Source organism: Lepeophtheirus salmonis, chromosome 8 (genome assembly GCF_016086655.4).
Source record: "Lepeophtheirus salmonis chromosome 8, UVic_Lsal_1.4, whole genome shotgun sequence".
Lineage (NCBI taxonomy): Eukaryota > Metazoa > Arthropoda > Copepoda > Siphonostomatoida > Caligidae > Lepeophtheirus > Lepeophtheirus salmonis.
Genome location: NC_052138.2, coordinates 25,579,754 through 25,601,159, shown reverse-complemented (window position 1 = coordinate 25,601,159; position 21,406 = coordinate 25,579,754). Strand labels below are relative to the sequence as shown.

Below are 21,406 nucleotides of genomic sequence, written 5' to 3'. Positions count from 1 at the left end.
AGTCATGAGAGAAGTTGAAACTAAACCCAAAGAAGATTCCATTTTTGACAAAACCAAGAGTGTTGAAGTGAAACCTGAAATGGGAACTACCGAATCCCAGACCGTCAAGGATTTTCTTACTAATTTGCAGAAAAACAAAATCAAAGTGTTGCAGAACCAGGTGCAACCACTTACAGAATTCCTCAATCTGTATAAGACGGCAAATGAGGGATTCAAGTCAAAGAAGAGTATTAAACAACTCATGAGAAAAGAACTCCTTAAATGGTTCACAAATCTATGACACGGGTGGGAAAAGGAAGACATTATTAATTGCCTTGCTTTAAATAGCCTCTCAAGCAGGACTTATAAGTACATAAGGGACAAGAAGTTATTTCCTTTACCGAGTGTGACAACCCTCAAAAGGTGGATTAAAGATTTTGAAACACTTTCTGGAGTACAAAGATATATCTTAAAAGTTGTTGAAAAACAAGTTGAACTCAGTAAGGAGCCAAACTATGAATATGGTGCCCTGTGTTTTGATGAAATGTCATTATCCAAAGAAGTGAGTATTTGCAAAGAAAGAAGCAAATATTTGATATCATGACAGAGTCTCTGTTACTCCATTATCTTACTAAATAAAAACAGCAAATTTATTCATCATTGCAGATTTTTTTAATTATACAGCTTACCTATTTTATCATGATAACAGCCACAATTTAAATATTACTACAGTCATATAAACAATGGAATAAGGTAAGAATAAATTTTTTATTGTATTTTGTATTTCCTTATCTTCTTTTCTACTCAACTATTTCCTATTCAATTAGCTCCCTTTGCAAAACTTTTATTATATTGAATTATAATATTTTTGTTTTACCTTTCAGGTCATTATGGTTCGAGGTTTGATTTCATCCTGGAAATAAGCGATTTTTTATGATGACGATAGAGCGATCACCAAAGATTTATTGTTCAAAATTATTTCGGAGTTAGAAAAAATAGGAATTAAAATATACGCAATCGTTTCTGACATGGGAACGAAAACTCAAAGATTGTGGAAACAGTTGGGGATAACGGTTGATCAAACGTCATTCGTAAATCCAGCTGATTCCAGTTGTTCAATTCACGTTTTTACAGATGTTCCTAATTTAATCAAGCTATTAAGAAATCACTTCATCGATGATGACTTCAAACTACAAGATGGTGCAATCATAAAACCAGGCTCTCTGAAAAGAATTCTAAAAATTCATAATAATGAGTTACGAATGAATTATAAATTGACCCCTAAACATTTCAATTTCGTGAAAAATGAAAGACAACGCGTTCATTTAGCTACGCAACTGTTTAGTAAGAGCTCTGCGATGAGTCTTCGTTTATTATTTCCCTATGAAGAAAACTCTCAAAATGTTGCTAATTTTGTGGATTTAATCAATTCTTGGTTTGATGTTATGAACAGTCATGGTCCTTACGATTCCAAGAATGACATTGGAAGCAGATTTGGAAAGTACCTTGAAAAGCAAAAAAGGTTCTTGTGGTTACCATCAAGATCATTTCATCCATGAAACAACTTCCGGTTACGAGCAACAAGAAACCCAAATTAAAACCGTATCAAAAAGGAAATATCATATCATCCAAGTCTCTTATGAATTTGCATGGTCATCTTACTTCTCAAAATACCACCATTGAATATATTTTGTCGGCTCGATGTAATCAAAATATCATTGAAAAAATTTCTCACGTATCCGAGGAATTGGTCGATTTCACCAGCATCCTAACTCTGTGGAATTTATGGATCGATTTCGTATACTAGTTATATCCCATTCATCACAATCATAGACAACTTGGAAAAAATATTATTATTTTGCAGAGCGGGATACATCAATATATTAAAAATTTAATGTAATAATAACTTGATTTTTCTTAAATTTTTGAGAAGTCTTCTTGTTAGGAGATAACTCTGAGTCAAAATCTGTCATTTTAGAGATCGATCCAGATCTAGTCCTAGAAAACATTATAACCTCATCCATGATGGGGGGGGTTGCAGGCTTTTTTGGTCTAATCAATATATCATAAGTCACTCCTTCCAATTCTGAACTTATTAATTGCAAAGTTTTTTTAATCTCACTCTTCGGACTTCAAGTCAATTTGTTGTCAATAGAAGAGAAATGATACATCTTCTATTGACACTTCATGTTCATGGGTTTGATCCTTATCAGTTTCGTTTCTCTTGCTCAGTGTAGTTTCATCTATATTATGGACTTTAGATATATTACTTAATAAGGGAATTGACACAGGCTTCGAACTAGGTAAAATCAGCCCTGACAAAAAGACCCGTTTTATATACAAAAAACTACATATATTGTATTAATGTAGAATTTGAGCCAAAGACTATGGCTATTTACTATTTATTATATCCACCTTGTACATTGATATTCGTAACTAAATTTTTATGTTATGACAATTCATTTTTTTTTTATAATTTTGAAAAAAATTGATTTTTTTGAAAAAGATTTCAAATATTAAAATTTTTGAAACTTATTTTCGAAAATGCTCAGTTATTTCGAAAATAATAATTTTTTGGGAAAATAATTTGAAAAATTGAATTTATTTTATAAATTTTTGGAAAAAAAAATCAGAAGAAAGAAATTGATATAGGAATCTCATTTGCAAATGTGGACGACTAATTTGTTATCAGAAAACCGGATGGAAACAATAAAGGTAAAAAAGGGGTTGTTAAAGGTCTGAAAGCTCAACGAAGAGACAAATATGGGAACGCTATTGTCTATGTAAAAGAAATTACAATTCCCTCTCCACACGAGTATATCAGAGTTGAAGATATTATTGAGACTTTCAAAGAATTTAGAGGCCCTGTTAAAGAATGTTGTCTTCAAGAAGAAATACTTAAAGGCTTGATGAATTGGAACTATCTCGTAAAGGTAGCCCCCACAATTGATATCCCAGGTTTTCTTCCTATAAGACTAGGGTCTGGTATCTAGGTCTAGGTAAATACTGCGCTTGATGTTATAAAACACGCACAATTTACATAACTAAATATATCCTTGGAGTGACAGAATGAAAATACATTTTAAGAGTTCACAATGTATTCATTTATTGATTTAGTTTCCTAATTAAATTCATAAAACACATATATTATAATGATTAAACTTATAATATAGTATAGCAGTATATAATTGCTCCTCATTAAATAAATAAATCAAATTACTTCCTGGTAAACTCTAACAACTATTTAAATTTGTCGTATTCTATTTCATTAGGAAAATTACGAAAACATTTGTATTTAAGAATGAATCTAGAAGTATGTTGGATCAAAAATAACGTGAAATGTCACATATTTTGTCTCAATTAATTATTATAAACAAGTCAGAGAAGGTGTAGTTACTTTTTATCTTCTTTATCTATTCCTTATCCATTTAACGAAAACTGTACTGTTGTGTGCCCTCAAATAACTTGTGCGGAAATTTACAAGAAATAGGATCTACAAGGTGAGACAATCCAATTTCATCATGATTCGACTTAAAATTATCGAGTTCAATGATTGAAGTCGAGTCGAGTTTGCTATCAAAAAATGGCATAAATATGAGAAGTTAGGTTGCTTATTAATGTGATATTTAGTATGTATATTTCATTACTCTTTAGGCCCACCAGATACGTACGATTATAAGTAGTGATCGAATTGTAGAATCAAACCAGGGGAATGGTTAACGATGGATTCTGATTATTAAGGGCTTAAGGGTTTCTCCCCGATATTTTTTTTTTTAAATATAGTTGAGTAAAGTGTAATTTTAACGCAATATGTGAATCTATATAGGCTATAAATACATAAACTATAAAATACTAGATACAGGGTTGATTTTATCTAGTGGTACACATTTTATTATTTTCAATCAGGAATTACATTGGTGCAAAATTACGGAGGAGCACAATAAGACATATTATCTCTGAACAGAGCAAGCTGAGACGATCAGCTACAAAGAGCAAAGAAGATTCTAAATTTCTTCAAGGCCAACAAAAATTCGGGCAATGTTTTGCTCTTTTCTGATGAAAAAAAATTCTCCGTAGATGGCAATGTGAATAAGCATAACAGGCGCTAAAACACAACCAAACATCCAGACAATGTCTCAGCTTCAGTAGGACATGTCTTCAGAACAAAAAAATATAATCTAACCGTCACCAATGTCTCTGGCATTGTGGAGTCTACCCTCCCATTCTTGTAGAGAGGAAGGAATGCTCAATGCAGATGCTTACATCGAACTTCTAGATAAGAAAGTGCTACATTGGGTCAGAGAAAAGTTCGGAGACAACTTTGTTTTCACTCAAGACGGAGTTCCATGTCATCGTACCGCTAAGACACAAGCCTCCCTAAAAGGCAACGTTACGGACTATTGGGAACTTAACATGTGGCCCCCTCTTCCTCAAACGCAAACCCCTTGGACTACTCTATCTAAGCACGTCTGGACAAGAGGGTGTGTGCTACTCCTCACAGGAGGGTCTAGTCTCTGGAAACTTCCATAAAAACAGGAATGGATCAAGCTCGAGTTTGACTGCATAATCAAGGTCTGCAAGAGATTTAGGCCAAGTATTGAGGCAATTATTAGAGATAAGCGCTCACACATTGAATGAAAGTTGTACCAAAAACTATTTTCAGATGATTTGGTTAAATAAACGTCCTCGCAAAATCTCTCGTTTAAATTTTACACTTTAAGAAAATAAAATGTGTACCACTAGATAAGATTAACCCTGTATATCAATAATGAAGATTTATACCATTTTCATAGGCGAGATGGTATCCCCACCCATCCTCCTACAACTGGAGCACTGATTATAACTTGCAGTTTTAACTCTGGGAGCACTAAGTAGATAGTGCTTCCTGTTTAACTACACAGTCCAAAGGACACGAAATATTTAGTATATGCTCCTAAATAAAACATAACATTTACAACGTAAAAATATTGCGTTGCCCTTGGCCGTCAAAAAATACTTCCTCTATGTCCTTGGCCTGCACAGTTTAAACTGCCAGATTGTGGCGGATCATAGAACTTGTATCAATGACCAGTAAGTTATGGCGTAATTCTAATCCTAAGTTTATAATTTTGTACTTCGGAGGAATAATGAGATATTCCTTGATTTTGAAAATAAATAACTAGATTCTTGATTACTTGAGACACATATTAATATTTCGAGTACAAACTATATTTAGTTTTTCAAAAGATATTTTAGACGAATTCGAGTAAATTACAAGATAAATTGTCTTTACTAATGTCGAGTGTTTTTCTAGTTTAAGTAAAACTCGAATCCAACTCTAATCATGACTAAATACATAATTAATCCATTCTCATTATGCATACCCATGAAATTTAGTCATATTTACTGTACTCATCCAAATGTCTAATGGTATAAACAATTGGAACAGAAGAATTTAAGCTTTGTTCTTATATGAACAAAATCCCCAGAATTAATAATAGATGATAGACCCTATGAAATGTAATATAGTTAAAAATATAGATACAACAATATTTTTACAGTCCGGGGGATTGTTCACTCAGACTTATTCTTCGAATCTGTAATTCTATACAAACAATAAGTGAGTTAAGGCTACAAACTGACATTTTATTCTTATTGCATATAGGTGAATGTTTGATTAAACTTAAAAAAGTTATGAAATGAAAACCCGAAGCAAACGGTGTATTATTCTATGTTTAACGGGCCCGTAAAAATATACTTTTTTTATATTAGAATTAATGTTATAATTTTCTTCAGAAACTGTTCCGATTATCTTATTAGATAGGAAATGAGAATTTATCTACAATAAAGTTGATATTTTAGATGATACATTAATTATCGTTCAAAAAAGAAAAAGGTGTATTCAATAAGTTTATGGTTAATTTATATATTCCCCATACTTTTAGCAATGCATAGTATCAAAAAAAATAATAAATGTAACATTGAATCAAATTATCTTATTTTTTTAACAGATGCAAAATTTTGTGAATATCGCCGTATGTGCAATTGTATTGATGTCTGTGTCTCAAATATCCTCCTTCAATATCTATCAAAACAGCCATAATAAAAAATTTCAATGGGTAAGGTATTATAAACTCGATTATAAATAATTTATTCATTTTGACAACATTATGAAAATACGATTTCAAAGTGTTTCAGATATTTTTGACTTTATTTAGCAATGAGTTAACATTCGCCTCCATTAGTTTAGGATTATTCAAGAAATTCACCCATAGTTTTTTTTGAACAGATGCATGTGGATATTGCTTTAAAGTGTTTTGTTCTTTTTCAAAATCCTCAGATAATTTTACAAAAGTTGACTGATAGCTCGTTACTTTTGCCTGTAGTTTAGATGCAAGAGACACATATTCTTCATCAATTAATGGCAAAAAAAGCTTAGAACCACTCCCTAGATCTTCATAAAGTGACTTCAAGCCAGACAATGATCGATTATAAAGTATAATATTTTGTTGTGAATGCCTTTCACATTCCATCATATTATTTTTACGCGAAGAAATGAAGTCGGTGAACGAGGACAAGAGTTTATTATATGTCAAAGGTACACTAGGCGTAGTTGAGTTTAAAATGTTTCCTAGTGAGGCCAGTGTTATGTCATTGTGTGGGTTAACAACTGTAGTTGTAACAATACCAGATAGTTCATCCTTTATGGACTTAATAGTTTCCTTGGTTTTAGTGAGTTGACTATACTTCATTCTATGATGATCTTGAATACTTGACACTTCATTTCCAATACGCTTGAATCCCTGAAATTCATTTCTTAGAAGAATAAGGAGCATTTCTTGTCGAGAAAACTGTTCCAATAATATCTCCTTTAAGACATTATGTCTATCAAGAGTATACTTTTGGCGATATAACTTAATCTGTAGGATAAACATGAATAAAAAATATAAATTAGATATACACTTATATCGTCATAAGAATTAACCTTACTTGACAGTCTAAATTCAATATTTGCCGACAATGAAGAGCGGCAATTTCATCCAAAAGAGGACTCAATGATTTCTGAGAGGCACTAATCAGTTCAACTTTAATTTCATCTGTTATAATGTTATACAGTTGTTGTGATGATACCATTAATCCAGAGGGTTCTTTATTCAGATCATTTTTGAAAGAATAAGTAGTTAAATATTGGAATGCCTCTTTTTCTCCCTGTAAACGTGCAGAAGATAGAGTTTTCCTTTTTTCTTCATCTTTAAACCCTAGTCTCAATCTAGAGATTTCAGCCACCAACTCTTCAAATTCCGCTTCGCTTCTTCCAACAACCAAATCGTAACATATATTCTCTGATAAATCTCTTGCTTGTATTCCCACTTTAAATTGTTTATCGATAAATTCATCAACAAGTTTACTAAATTTATCGTCCTCTTTTGTAATAGATTCAATGTTGAACTCTGAAATCAGACTGAAAATCATGGATTACTTAATTAATTATTAAATACAAATGTGCATTTTCCCTGACGGCATAAATTGCACCATAATGGAAGGAGGAACTATCTTGGGGTCACAAAGTTGATATTTTTAATACATTTGAATGAAACTCCATCAAATGGCTTTAAGAATAAAAAAGACTTGATACTTGTATTGGATACTACTTGATGCAAATGATACAATAATGATATTTGCATTACATTAAAATATCTTACAATTTCTATTGTAATAGTTAATTTATATCTACGACACGGAAATAAGATATTATAATGATGTAATATCATATTTGCTATTCAGGGTCTGAAGGATAATAAAACAAGGCTATTGAGTGATCAAATTTTGACGGACAGTAAAGTTTACGTCCTTCCATTTGTACATTTAATAGTTGACTATTTTCCTTCATTTTAATGTAAAAAAAATTATGAAAGTTTTCCGTGTTATAAAACTTTGTTGTTTATGCCCCCAAAATGGACGACCTCCAAATTGTGACGTAAACATACATTTTTTTGGGTTCTTTGAAGGATGTTAATTCTGAAATGGAGTGGAGTTCTCTAATGAGTAAGTCTAGTTGTTGTGTGTACTGATTGGAGGCTTCCATAAGGGGAATGTCCTCCCTCTCCTGCTCCTGGATGAGTTTGCTCTTGATGAGTGATGCTCTGGAAGCGAGAGCAGACTCTTGCCTCCCCACACTCTTGCTACACTCCCACATCTCCTTCTCAAAGTCCTCCAAAGATGACAGCTCCCTCTCCAATGTGTCCACTTCCTCCCGGACATCCTCCACGGACCTCTCATCCGGAAGTGCATCCAAGGCTTTCTCAAGGACACAGTCCGAGAGACAAGGTCCGGCACCTTCACGATAATTGGCTTCATTCTTCCTTAAGAGGTGCGTCTCAGGGTGGACGTTACAAAGGAGCCACTCCAGAAATTCCTCTCCCCCCATCTCCCAAACCCAATCCAATTCTTCTCCGTCAGAGCTCTCAGGAATGTTCGGAGTCTCCATTCTCACCAAAAAGTCCAGTAAATCCTTACCTCTCCCCATTTCCAATATTCTCTATACAATAGACTAGTCAATGCTAAATCACTTCTCAAGGAGTCCAACACTTTCAATTACCCTCTAAAATCAGAGAAATTATTCATTGAATCTGTCATTTGGGGTTTACTGTACATTGTGGCCCAGCTGGCTCCAGCGGGAAATTTAAAAAAGGACCATAGATACAGTAGCTGACTCAAATGAACCCTAGCCGATAGGGAGGGCTGGAATAGATTCTTATTATATGCGTTAGTTTTTGCCACCACAACTGCTATATTTAGGAAATGGGGTTCATTATAGAACTTGCATTATAATTTATCCATCTTTGTTCTGAAAGTACATTCATTCTATTGGACGACCCCATTTTACATATCGAGGCTTGAATACTAAATTGTATTGACTCAAAAAATTACAAATATTAGTTTTAATTGCCTATATGTTATCCTACAAGTCTAATATTTAAAAGCAGATAAATTCACAGTAATGAAATGAATTTCTCAGATCTATTTTATTGTAAAAAACGATAATTCATAACGAAAGAATAAAGTTTCCAAGCTTCATTCTGTAAAATAAATATCTGAGTTACGATCATTTGTCGCTCAACTCACGATATGTCCTAATTTTAAATATCTAGGAAAAAATTGTTTAAAAATAGTTGGCCGTTATCCCCTCTATATAAATGATGAGGAATTAATACTAACTCGAGTAGTGGGACAGTTGCCCATTTGGTAAATATTTTAAGAAAATGAAGTATTTAGAAAGACATTTTTAATAAGTAATTCAAACGGTCACTTTGAAATGTTGGATAATAACTTATGATGCTTGGACTGAGTTGAACTTTAATTTCATACGACATAAAAAGTATGTAGTATGACAATCTTCCCGGTATCCCCTATTCTTCTTTTCATCAAAGAAAAGAAGAAGGGAGCAGCAGTTGACAAATATAAATTCTTAGATTAACATCATGAAAACTTCTCCAATGAAGTTACTCAAGACGTCGTCATCCAATGAAATAGATGGAAATGCCACCTTTTGGGGCCCTCTCTATTCTCCTTGTCGACTGTGATGAAACGTTTTGACAATTCTGACGGCCTTGAGCTAAGCTGACGTATTTATCAAGTCATATTCATTAACTTATGTTTTTGATACTTTGCTTTTACGAATAATGTGAGTCAAGCCGGTGGTATTTAGTAGTATAATATCTACGTAGACTAAGAAAATATAATACAAAAGATGTTATAAGTTTTGTATTACGGTGATGAGTTGTCCCTATTCAATTCTACTTGACTCTTCCTTTTCAACTCTTACTATAGTTAATTATTAGTTATTACAATAAATAAAAACAGACTGGATGACTCGCAATGATTAGTTTTAATAATCATGCTGTTAAATACGTTTTAATTTGTGCTTGCGCTATTTTCATCATCTGGAATTTTTATCCCAAGCCGTCTTCTCTCCCAAAGGTCTCATTTACTTCTCTTTCCTTAGATTTCATTTATCTAAATCCAAATGCATGCCTTCTACTTACTTGTTTGTCATTATTCAGCTCTCTCGCCCCCACATGCCACTTTGATGGATAATTAATTCATATTCCATACAGTTAAATTACTATTTTCTTTGAGTTCCTCATTGGGGGGGGGGATATGTTTTCTACTCTTCACAAAACAAGTTATGATTTAGGAATGATATATTAGAATGAACAAAACATAATATGGATCCGAAACAAGAAGAAAATCGTTTCCTTCTCTCAATTAGTTCTGTATTGATTAGCCATACTATTTATCTTTAATAAATATGCAAGTTATTAACTCAATATTTATATTTTTTTTCAAACTTATTTCTTAATTCTGAGTCTTTAGAAAGGGTATTTATTATCGAGAGACACTCATTTCAAACATACATTCATTGATCAATAATTATCTTTTATTTGTCTAATTAATAGGATAACATTCCCAAGGTTGAAGTCAGCGCATACTATGAGGTCTTATGTCCCGATAGCATTCGCTTCGTTCGCAATGAGCTCCAAACAACATACTCAAAGCTGAGTAGTATTATGAACTTTCATCTCATTCCTTATGGAAAGGCATCCGTGAGTTCCTTCCTCCTTATTTCATGTTGCTATCTATCTATTCTTACGATATTTAGTCCTTTGCAAAATCTGAAGGAGGATATGAGTTTAATTGCCAACATGGTCAAGAAGAATGTTTTGGAAATATGGTGCATGCCTGCAGTATTAAGTATGTTCAATCCAAATCCGTTTTGCTTGACTTTGTTGCATGCATGATCAAAGATAATAGAGATGCTATAAAAATTGGAAAAAGTTGTGCTAAGGAGTACAGCGTAGATTGGCAACCCATCGAGAGGTGTGCCCATTCTATAGAAGGAGAAAATTTACTTTATGAAGAAGGAGAAAAAACACATAATCTCAGTCCTCGTCTTAGATTTGTTCCCACTGTTGAACTCGACAAAAGTCAATCAAATCAGCGGAGTCTACTCCATGATTTAGCTATTCAAGTTTGCAAGCATTATACTGGACCTTTACCTAGTGTTTGTACTGAATTAAACCATTAGCAATGTCGTTACGTTTTATACTTTTTATACAATATATTATTTATAGTTTAGTTTTATTATAAGACTTATTTGCAGACACAAGTTAAATTTATTTAAATAGATATTCTGTTGTCTTTTGCCCACTTTCTCATTACTTTTAGGATGTGCTCAACTTGAGGGCCAGAATTCGATTTAAGTATTTGTGCAACCTCTTCTAATAGCTGTCTTTCTTCGTTTCCAGCAATGATTGCCTGGAATACTCCAACTGCCGCTCCTCTTTTTCCCTCCCAGTATTCAGGATTTGGATCTAATCTTTCCAACATATCGAAAGCCTTGACTGAGTAGTAGAATTGTCCCATCTATAAGTAAAAGTGTATAATTTTATACTTCCTCAAAAATCCTTGTTACCTTATAGCAGTCATTAGCGATAAGCTGTAAAATTGAAAAAGCCTCTCCTGATGTTTCCATTTTTAAATATAATTCCCATGCCAAGCGAGGTTTCTTATTCATAATATAACATCGGGCAAACCAGGATAAATAAGCATAATCATTCACCATCTTTTCATTTTGAATCTGTAAAAATATTTCCTCTGACTCTTTGAAATTGCCAACAGAGGCCTTTGCTTGTGCATAGTTAAAATTGAAGGTATCGTCATTATAATAATATGACTTTATAGAATTCAAATAAAGCAAAACGTCGACGAACTGCTTAAGTAGGAAAAAACAAGCAGCCATGCACTGACGACCCGGAATTGTATCACATTCTGACGCTGATCCACCTACTAACTGAAAATATTGCTGAGCAATCTTTAAATGCTCCCGAGATCCATTTTCTTGGCCAATTGAGGCGTTAACAACACCCTTTAAAATATACTCTTGTGGAACTGTTGGTTCTAAATCCTTTATGAGTGAATATGCTTCATTGACATCATCTTGACGTAGGAAGTATATAACTAGATTGAGTCTTGCTTCAGATACCACATCAACTAATGGGGGCAAAGTTTGCAAGGCTCCTTCTCCATTGCGAAATACCACCAAATTATGCTGTATTAAATCTTGCCCATAATTAAAATTTGTCGTAGTTTGATCTTTAAGGGTTTTTAATTCTTGCTCTGCTGCTTTTCCATTATATAGACGAAAATGATTACAAGCTTTTAGATTGATTGCTGTAGCAGAATCTGGATAGTGTTGCAGATATACTGCTAAAACTTCTTGTGAAACGTCATAATAGTCCAATTTATAATAACAGAGCGCAACATAAACATTGAGTGCCAAATATTCCCTATTATCTAATAAAATGAAATATAAATCTAAATGAAATAATGAACAAATTATGTAATTACCCAATAAAATCCTTTTATATATATCAATTGCTTCCTGGTAGTGAGATCGAAGATAGTGAATGGAAGCTAGACTCAACTGATCTTCAACAACGTCTTCGAGCTCTTGATGAAACGTCATCAACTTTTTTTCATCTGAGAACTTATGAGCTAAATGGAATTTTAGCCTATTTCGAAGTTGGGATCTACTATCCGCCCTCTCAGCTGCCTTCTGGGATTCATTGTACATACCGAGAAAGAAATAAACGCATGCCAAATTTAACCAAGCTTCTTTGTTTCCTTTTCCTTTTTGGTCATGAGTTGTGATAGCCTCATATTCCAGCATTGCTCTTTTGTAATCCCCAAGATGAAAAGCGCAGTATCCCATCCATAGATCAATGTCACTACCACCTTTACCCGAATTACGATCAAAATCAAGTAAACTCAGTGCTCCCGTATAGTCACGTTGGCTAAGAAACTCATCAAGGGTTGGAATTTTCTTTTTTTGATTAGCCCCAGAATTTATGCTAGAACTAGAGGATTCCAAAGCAGAGACCGCTGGCTTTGCTCGAGATAAAATCATATTTTGTACACATCTACGTACATAGACAAGTTACGTTTGATCTAATACAAATTAAACTCTTAAAAGTACAAAGTGAAAGCAGGCAGGTATGTGTTTATTGATGATGAAGTAAAAATACCTTTAGTAATTTGGTACATCGAAGTTATATTTGAATGAAAAAATATAGGAAAGGCAATATTTATAATATAATATAACAATATATTCTATTTCTTATTTGGACATCGTCGATCACAGGCTAAAACACATGCTTTAAAAATTCGAGTATTGGATGAAGGACAAGCATCCAAACAATCTTCAAGAGCATTTCCTGGACATCTTTCATTAGAATTTTTAAAATTGCTGTTGTTCATTTTGGCAGACTGTTTATTATTGTTATTATTATTATTTCCATTTGGTCTTCGTGAATCAAAATTCCCATTGCTAGAAGGGCGTTTATTATTGGATTGACTAAAATGGTTATCCTTTGGCCTTTGTGAATTAAAATTTCCATTGTTAGATGGACGTTTGTTATTGGATTGATTAAAATTATTATTGTTCTTGTGTTGTTGAGGAGGTTTATTATTGTTAAAGTTGTTTCGAGGACTATTGTTATTCCTGGAGGGTTGTCGAGGAATGGTTGTTTTAATGTTATTTTTATTTTTACTATTAATATTATCTGATTGCTTATTTACAGAGTTATTTCCCTCTTGTGTACGATCTCTTGCCCCTCCAAAAGGTCCTGGACATTCCTTACACCCATCTCGAGTTTCTCTTTAAAAAAATTGATAGAATAATTTTGTATGCATATAACTTGTCTTAACATCTAGTTTCTTACCTAACATCTCCATCACAAGTGGGATATGGATCCCATGTACCATCTGGAGTACAGAAAGAGCTAATATCTGGCCCTGTGAGACAATCAAATTCACAAAGTGCTCCAGGATAGTCTAATGAGCAATAGCCCGGAATGCCTGGACAAATTCCTGTAGGATAAATGAAAGGGGTTTGAAATTTAACTTTATTGAGTAATTCTACATTTAAATACCTGGTATTTGTTCGGGGATTCCTGGTTCGTGCTCAATGCATCTTGGAACATCTGTCCATGTACCATCCGGCTGTAATATTTGATGAAGTAAAAAAATAAATATATCTGTTAGTTATGGACGTCTCATTGAAAAACATTAAAAATAATATTCCAAGAATGTTTATTTTGTCCAAGGAATTTCATAGCTATTTTACTCTAAATGAAAAAGGGAATTGAATTGAAACAATCGGTAATATCTAAAGGTCTCTATCACATGCTATCAATTAATTTAATATTATCGGAATTTACAAATAAAGTTCTTATAATTCCTTCTGACACTCATTACCCAGTTCTTTTGGTTCAATTCTCTCTTTCACTTTATAACTATTCTATTAATAGTAAGATAGAAAAAATAGCCCTTAGTTGGTCCCAAAAAAAAAGAAAGGAAAATATAAGGGTGCAGGGTGCGACAACATAAAAAGGCAATAAAACAAGTTTTATAGATAAGATAAGTTTTATTTTTGTTTCAAGCCAAGGGTTATAATTGGGATAACGGGTTGGCCACTCTAAATCTCCCCTTATTGAAATGAGGAGCTCCGGAAAGTGTTCCCGTAAGACAGCCATCGATGCCCCTTGAAGTGTGAGCCGTTTTTCCATCCTGTTGAATTCAAATATCCTATAAATCTAATTAATGAATTCGTGGAAGAAAAAATTCCTCCAACATGTTAAAATACCGGTCTGAATTCATTGTCATTCTCTTCAAAAACCAAGGACCCACAATTCCTGTGAAGGAAATTGCACTGATACATTAGGTGAATACAAAGATCTTTTACGCAATTCTCAGGGATTAGTATCAGTCCTGTAGCACATGTTTTTTTGTTGACGAATCTGGTCATATGAAAATGAGCTTACACTCTGAAGTAAAAAATCGTGTCTTCAAGAACATTTCCGAGAAGAGCCTCACATGCATTCCTTCCTGAAGTGAAATCACGTTTGGAGAGTTCCTGCACAATCGCCATCTTATAAGAATGTCATCGTGAAGTACTCGCTTCACTGAACGATTGGAAAGCCCAAGGGTAGAGACATGTTTGTGTAAAGAACCTCGTGTGGATTATTGGATTGAAGCATGCACTGCTTCAATATTCTCAGTTTATCTGATGGGCCGAGGTAATCCAGTTGTTCGTTGTCGTATTCCCAATTGGCTTGAAAGTAGTAACTCATGTAACAATTTTTTTTCGGTTTGGAACATGGCTTCTTGGGGCTACATAGAAACGATTTCGAAAGATGTGTTGGGTCGTAAATATAGGTCGTCGATTCGGAAAGTAGACTTTCGACGGCAAATGCACGTTACTCACAAAATGGTATGATAGAAGTTGACTGTATTTCCAAGAAAACTTTATAGCCCTGACTCTAGAATGAAACCACGCCCCTCCGATACAACTTTTACAGTCTGAATGCCACGCATGATAAAATAGAAAGTTATTTTGCCGCAACCAGTTAAACATGCTTTCTACCTTTGAATATCATTAATTTTAATACATGTGTATATATATTTGGACAATTCTATCAAAAATGGGGTCGTTCAAACTTTAAAAAATATATCTGCAAGGAGGCAGCATTGTGTGTATTTAACTAAAAAGCATTTTAATGTGACATCAGCATGGCCGATGTTAGGTTGACAAACCGAGTTTTAATAATATTTCATTAATAAAGTTTGAAGTTTCTTTTGATTTGAGAAGTTTTATAATTAATTTAGTCTATAAATTGAATTGTTTTTACCAACACTTTTTGTCGTTGTTATATGTTATTTACCAGCAACAGCTGACTCAAGAATGCGTTGTTTACATTAATTGTATCAGACAACTTTAACATTTTAATAGTCAGCTAGCTCTAAAAGCTTATAGGCTATGCATAAGGTTTTGCCGGTCCTTATTTATTCGACCAATCCAGTCATGGTCCTATTGGTCCGTAGGACTGCCGGTCCTTAAATGTTATTTCTTTGAATTTTTCCTACAAGTATCGAACCTTTATCATCCCAAATAAGATATATGGGATATGTATTAAGAACATTACAACTATCTTCAAAAAAATATTCATGCTTTGATTAAAATGAAATATAAAACGATCATTTGATATTTATAATAAGTTCTATAATTGCTTTTATTATATTTAACAAAATAATTAAAGAAGGAAAGGGAACCTCAATGACGTCACGAGGGATCGATTGTACCTTTCTTAAGGGACTGGATGAGACCAGATTGGTTGGACCGCGGACCTAAATAAGGGCACCAACAACTCTAGCTATGCAACAGTCAGTTGATATGAAATAAGTTTATTTAAATAAATAGTTCCACATGTCTCTCTCCCGTCCTCTTCTTCTCGTGCTCTACAAAAGTTGCATCCCAGGAGCATAATTATCATTAATCCTTACTTTTATTTATTAAACAATCTAGGTTTTTTTCTCAAAAAAAGAATATAAATTGTTATGCTTTTACCTGACACTCTGGGACATTATTTCGACCAAAGGCACATACAACCAAACATGTATCTCCAGGGTAGGATTCACTGCAGTATCCTGGATATCCAGGACATGTTACAGGAGGAGGTCCATTATTTTTGTTTGTGTTCATAGGCATTACTTTAAAAAAAAACATTAAAATTAATAAAGAAGTTTAATTTTATTAGAAAATATCGAAAAATCGTACACCTAAAAAAAAATAGTGTGCTCTTTCCGATATAACATTTGAAATTTTTTATTTTTGACAACGAGTGTCCTATTTCAATTAGGATAAAATTTAATAATTTGAAATTGAGGCAGTTTCCTTAATACTATGAAAGGGGTGTCCGTAGGGGATGTTATGGAGGGGCTGTAGCCTCCTTTCCCAATTATGGAATTTTTATTAGAAATTTTTTTGGTAAATGTCAAAATTTATTTTCGAAAAAATTTAATATTTGAAAAATTTTGATATGAATTTTCTAAATTTATTTAAAAAAAAAATATTATATTTGAATTTTTTTTTTGGCAACACCTGTGAAATTTTTTTCAAAATTTTTATTTTTGTCAATAAGAATGAAATTTTGTTGAAAAAAATTTAAAATTGAAATTTTTTTAACAAAATTTAATACTTGAAATTTAATTTTTGAAATTTTTTTTCCGAAAAATTAAATGTTTTGTGAGTTTTAACTGTGTACTTTTAATTTTTATTTCCAAAAAACTTATTTTTTTTTGTGAATAGATTCGATTTTTGAAATTTTTAGCGAATAGATATAAATTTTTAATTTTTTTTTTCAAAAAATTTTAATTTCAGGATTTTTTAGTAAAAAAAATGTATATATATATATATATAATCCTACGATCGCTTCCTTATGACGTTACTTATAATGCAGCTTGCAACACTTTTTGACCATCTAAAATAATATAACATTTATGAAATGAAGGAAGGGATTGAATTAAAAAAATCATGTAATGATCGTCTTAATGAATTAAAATAACTTTTTTACTAATGATTATTATGATGACATAAAACAAATTGATCAACACGGAACCCTATTTTAAGTTCTTAAGGCATTTATTACACTTTCAATTCCTTATATCATTTCATAAATATTTTATTATTTAAAATCGTAATTAGTTGGTTAAAAAAAAAAAAAGTGTGTTTCGTGTATACTGTGTCGTGTAATACAATTGGAACATAACTTGACCTCATCCTGATCCCGTATGAGAAAACCACAGCTAAGTTTTTCCACTTGTTCATATAAGAGATTAGGTGACAAGTAGTTTTTTGCTAATTTTCAATTTTCGAAATTCTTTGAACGCGAATAACTTCAGAATTAGTTATAATATAGTGCTATAATTGATACCATCTGATCCTCCCTCGCCCCCATCATTTAAGAATCCTAAATTGGCACGGTTAATCCAGATCGTGTAATTATAATAAACTGTTTATGGAATATCAATATTTTTATTTATAACGTAAAATGGTTACATTCGTTTTTACTTCATAGATTCATATAAATGCAAATATTCACATGTAAGAGTAGAAATTGGATAAAATCTTAGTAATACCAAGGGTTTCAAATGGTACTCCAAGGACAAATACAATTTTTAAATTCTGAAGTTTTTTCAATAACCCTGTTCTTCGAACAGTGTAAACTGATAAAAATGGAAAAGTTGGCCAGATAATGCAAACCTTTTTCATTCAAAACTATGTATGTATATTCAAAATGCCTACTAATTTTAAAACTATAATTTGACTTTTAAATCAATATAGTCTATAACCTCTTGGACCGTTTATGTAAAATTAATATTTTTCTTTATGAAGTCAAATGGTTACTTTTTGGGAGATTAAGGCCCATGGAGGTCATATTGAAAATTAATATGCTATTATCATCTATGCTATTAATTTGTTCAGGATCTGGATGAGGTGAAAGTTTGTTCCAATTATAGAGTATTCATTGAGGGAGGGGATTAATACTATCATGAATGTTAAGGAAATTGTCTTTTCTAAAAATAAAAAAAAATTCAGATTTGAGGCTTTTATATAAAACAAAGTTATTAACAAAATTTAGCTATAAATAGATAAAAATGTCAACCCACAGAGAGAAATCCTAGTCAAAGCCCTGGCTCTACCTAGAACTTGGAGTGCTCTTCCTTGGCAGAAAGGTGTCAATCCTTATTTATTTGGTCCAGTCCAGTCTTAAAACCGGTCTTGAAGACCATCGGCCCTTGGGACTGTCAGTACTAGAACTGATTAAAACAAGAAGTAATAAATTTGAGTGACGTCATCAAGGACTGACACACCAATACTCCTTGGATATAAGTTTGCCTACAGGACACCCTACTTAATTTTGAAAGGTATGTGAGGGTCAATTTTAAAATTAATATAATTTAGAGATAGAATCGAGTTAAAATTCTCGAGTTCGGTCTAGTTCAATGATTTAAGTCGAGTCGAGTTCGAGTAAGGGGATGATACTCATATTTTATTTCGAGTTTGCTATCAAGAAATAAAATAAATAAGAGAAGTTAGGTTCCTTATAACAAAAAAATATTCCGTGGCCCTTGGCCTGCGCAGTTAAAACTTTCAGTTATAAACTTAATAATGTGTGGTTGGCCTTAGAACTAGTTAATACTTGGATAATTATTATAATCTGTAGCTTATGGATCCATTCCTATACTCTGATAAGAATAATTCAGGGCTCGACGGTCGTTAAAATTAGCCACTAGCCAACCTGTCAAGTAAATGTATTTTTTTACTAGCCCAGAATACCACAAAAATTGGATCATTTTTTAATAGTACAGGGCTAGTATGGATATAATTTTGTTTTAAAATAAGGAAAGTTTATAAAGTACAAAAAGTTTATATAAAAACGACCACTAATATTTGTTATCAATGTCTATTCGACGTTTTAGGCGTTGACACAAGGCAATACTTATGATTTGAACCCAAAATTGCCTGTGTATATGATTTTCATAAGTTACAGTATTACATAGCCAAACGGACTAGATACAGGTCACCCTACAATAGCCTGACTGGTTTTTTATAAGCCACGGGCTAGCGTGTCCGTCGAGCCCTGTAATTATATAAAAAAGATGTAAATTTCACAACATCAGTATAATTTATTTTGAATAGTTATGTATACATTTGTATTTCGAACTAATAATTAGATATTCCTTGATATTGAAAATAGGTAACTAAATACATGATTACTATTATAAATATTTCAACTTTCTGTAGTTCGAGTTCAAACAATATGTAGTTTTTGAGTAGATATTTTGGACAAGTTCGAGTAATTTACAAAAAAAAAAAAAAATTGTCCTTACTTTTATCAAGTATTTTTCGAGTTCGAGTAATACTCGCATCCACCTCAAATATCATCATACTGATGATATTAAAAATAAATAAAGTAAAAATTGTAGATTCAACTTACCAAAGACTGCTTCAAAAAGTAGTAAGGGAACTATTAATCTGTACGCCATCTTTTTATGATGTTCGTATCTGAAACTTTCCACTCTAACTAAATATTGTAGAGTATAAGGACCCACGAGTAAAGTTTTCGAACCAACAGTTATTAAATAACTTTTATCCAAGTATGTACATAAAATAAGTAGTCTGAAGATGTACGGAGGAAAATAGGGCAGGCCCGAATCAATATTCTTAAGGGTGGTACAGCATCATTACAAAAATATGGGATCTTGGTGCGTAGGTATTGATCATATTATTATGTAATTAATTTGAATTTTATTGCAAATTTCTCCTTGTTACGAAGTATTGTTGCAAATAGCTACATACTATGTAAAGTAAAATCGAATGAGTCCGTCGAGTAAATGATGGCTTATTACATAATATTGATTAAATTATAAATGATGCAGAGTTTTGAAAGACCCGTGGCTTTACCGGGTGGTCTATTGAAATCTGAACACTTACTAATTCAATAATTAATTAAAGTCTAGTGATTGAAATTGATTCATATTCCGATATATTAAAACATAAACCATTAGTTAAAAAATAAAAGTAATCTGAGTCTTAGCACCGGTCCTTAAGATTGTCGGTACTCTAGATCTGATTAGATAAAGAAGAAATGAAGTGGATTGATGTCATCAAAGACTGAAATTTATAAGTTTGAGGACTTAATTAGACCAGGCCGAGACTGAACTCGGGGTCTTCATTCTAAAATAAGGATCGACTCAACCCTAATCTCAACTCACAAGCATATTTTTTGAAATGTTGCTTGTTAATGTACAAATTAGACGTCATTTGTTGAATAATACGTTTTTTTAGGTATAATCATTATTCTAAGATGGTGATGGGCTGGTCGTAGTTTATGAACACAAATATTCTATAGGAAGAGTCATGATTCGATATTTTCCACCTTTCAGACCATCACCACTATCATGCGTTTTGTCTTGAAGGCAAAGTCGATCTCCTCCCAAAACAAAACATAATTAAAACGTTCAATGACTTATCAAATGGTTATAAATGACAATTTATTTGAATTGAAGCCCCTCTATTTACTTCTTGTCGTTATTGTTGTGCTGACATAGAGGCCCAACCCACAAAAATACATTTTTCTACCTAACTACTCTTGTTCAATACCAAAAAATATTTTTGTGAATGAGGCTTTTATGTAGAAGCTTCCAAAATATGTTTATATCTATGTATTTAATCATTTAACTCAAGGACCTTGAAAACAATCAAGCCCCCTTGGTTTTTTTTTTTGCGCTTGTTCATAAATATTGCGCATAATTCATTTGCAAACTAATAATTAAGTCACTAATATATTATGTGAATATTTATAACTTGATAAATCTAACTTTAATTCCTAAGTAGGTTGTTTATGATTAATTCTGCCAGTCAAAAGTAATGAGGAGTTTAAAATGTAAAGGGTAATAGGTCATGAGCGAACTAAAGTACCATCAATATCCGCAAGATGGTGGGGATGTTCTAAGTTGTCGGAATAAACAAATAAGTTTACAA

The 21,406-nt window shown here is 32.5% G+C and overlaps 4 protein-coding genes across 7 annotated transcripts; 1 reads left to right on the top strand and 3 right to left on the bottom strand.

Moving 5' to 3' along the window:
• Positions 1 to 3,158: 3,158 nt before the first annotated feature.
• On the top strand, positions 3,159 to 11,097 carry LOC121122429 (GILT-like protein 1). Of its 3 annotated transcripts, XM_040717411.1 has the most exons (4): positions 3,159 to 3,479; positions 5,970 to 6,077; positions 10,419 to 10,565; positions 10,622 to 11,097. In XM_040717411.1, exons 2-4 carry the CDS (start codon positions 5,970 to 5,972, stop codon positions 11,045 to 11,047), a joined length of 681 nt encoding a protein of 226 aa, XP_040573345.1. In that variant the 5' UTR covers positions 3,159 to 3,479; the 3' UTR covers positions 11,048 to 11,097. The 3 variants fall into 3 exon arrangements, with proteins under 3 accessions (XP_040573345.1, XP_040573346.1, XP_040573347.1); XM_040717412.2 differs by lacking the exons at positions 3,159 to 3,479; positions 5,970 to 6,077 and adding an exon at positions 9,409 to 9,939; XM_040717413.2 differs by lacking the exons at positions 3,159 to 3,479; positions 5,970 to 6,077 and adding an exon at positions 10,099 to 10,235.
• Positions 5,869 to 8,733, bottom strand: LOC121122425 (uncharacterized). Its single transcript, XM_040717406.2, has 4 exons — positions 8,612 to 8,733; positions 7,947 to 8,560; positions 6,949 to 7,420; positions 5,869 to 6,878 (listed from the first exon to the last, which is right to left on the bottom strand). Exons 2-4 carry the CDS (start codon positions 8,483 to 8,485, stop codon positions 6,153 to 6,155), a joined length of 1,737 nt encoding a protein of 578 aa, XP_040573340.1. The 5' UTR covers positions 8,486 to 8,560; positions 8,612 to 8,733; the 3' UTR covers positions 5,869 to 6,152.
• On the bottom strand, positions 11,084 to 12,928 carry LOC121122427 (intraflagellar transport protein 56). Its single transcript, XM_040717407.2, has 3 exons — positions 12,370 to 12,928; positions 11,435 to 12,315; positions 11,084 to 11,385 (listed from the first exon to the last, which is right to left on the bottom strand). The coding sequence occupies exons 1-3, from the start codon at positions 12,926 to 12,928 to the stop codon at positions 11,140 to 11,142; spliced, it is 1,686 nt and encodes a 561-aa protein (XP_040573341.1). The 3' UTR covers positions 11,084 to 11,139.
• A 73-nt stretch (positions 12,929 to 13,001) lies between these two features.
• Positions 13,002 to 20,038, bottom strand: LOC121122433 (uncharacterized). 2 transcript variants are annotated; one of them, XM_071890748.1, is made up of 7 exons: positions 19,860 to 20,038; positions 18,122 to 19,502; positions 16,427 to 16,705; positions 13,953 to 14,022; positions 13,743 to 13,890; positions 13,600 to 13,678; positions 13,002 to 13,522 (listed from the first exon to the last, which is right to left on the bottom strand). In XM_071890748.1, the coding sequence occupies exons 3-7, from the start codon at positions 16,583 to 16,585 to the stop codon at positions 13,517 to 13,519; spliced, it is 462 nt and encodes a 153-aa protein (XP_071746849.1). In that variant the 5' UTR covers positions 16,586 to 16,705; positions 18,122 to 19,502; positions 19,860 to 20,038; the 3' UTR covers positions 13,002 to 13,516. The 2 variants fall into 2 exon arrangements, with proteins under 2 accessions (XP_071746849.1, XP_040573350.1); XM_040717416.2 differs by lacking the exon at positions 18,122 to 19,502 and having other exon boundaries at positions 16,427 to 16,569; positions 19,860 to 20,020.
• Positions 20,039 to 21,406: the final 1,368 nt, after the last annotated feature.

Excerpts from the sequence above, each read along its gene's own strand:
- LOC121122425 (XM_040717406.2), bottom strand. The coding sequence starts at position 8,485 with ATGGGGAGAGGTAAGGATTTACTGGACTTTTTGGTGAGAATGGAGACT. Across the intron at positions 7,421-7,946 it reads TTCAAAGAACCCAAAAAAAT|TCTGATTTCAGAGTTCAACA; the intron begins GTATGTTTACGT and ends CATGATTTTCAG. Across the intron at positions 6,879-6,948 it reads TATTGAATTTAGACTGTCAA|ATTAAGTTATATCGCCAAAA; the intron begins GTAAGGTTAATT and ends TTTATCCTACAG.
- LOC121122427 (XM_040717407.2), bottom strand. The coding sequence starts at position 12,928 with ATGATTTTATCTCGAGCAAAGCCAGCGGTCTCTGCTTTGGAATCCTCT. Across the intron at positions 12,316-12,369 it reads ATATAAAAGGATTTTATTGG|ATAATAGGGAATATTTGGCA; the intron begins GTAATTACATAA and ends TCATTTTATTAG. Across the intron at positions 11,386-11,434 it reads TCGCTAATGACTGCTATAAG|ATGGGACAATTCTACTACTC; the intron begins GTAACAAGGATT and ends TTTTACTTATAG.
- LOC121122433 (XM_040717416.2), bottom strand. The coding sequence starts at position 19,908 with ATGGCGTACAGATTAATAGTTCCCTTACTACTTTTTGAAGCAGTCTTT. Across the intron at positions 16,570-19,859 it reads ACTTTTTGAAGCAGTCTTTG|TAATGCCTATGAACACAAAC; the intron begins GTAAGTTGAATC and ends TTTTTTTTAAAG. Across the intron at positions 13,679-13,742 it reads ACTTGTGATGGAGATGTTAG|AGAAACTCGAGATGGGTGTA; the intron begins GTAAGAAACTAG and ends ATTTTTTTAAAG.
- LOC121122429 (XM_040717411.1), top strand. The coding sequence starts at position 5,970 with ATGCAAAATTTTGTGAATATCGCCGTATGTGCAATTGTATTGATGTCT. Across the intron at positions 6,078-10,418 it reads ATAATAAAAAATTTCAATGG|GATAACATTCCCAAGGTTGA; the intron begins GTAAGGTATTAT and ends TCTAATTAATAG. Across the intron at positions 10,566-10,621 it reads TTCCTTATGGAAAGGCATCC|TCCTTTGCAAAATCTGAAGG; the intron begins GTGAGTTCCTTC and ends TACGATATTTAG.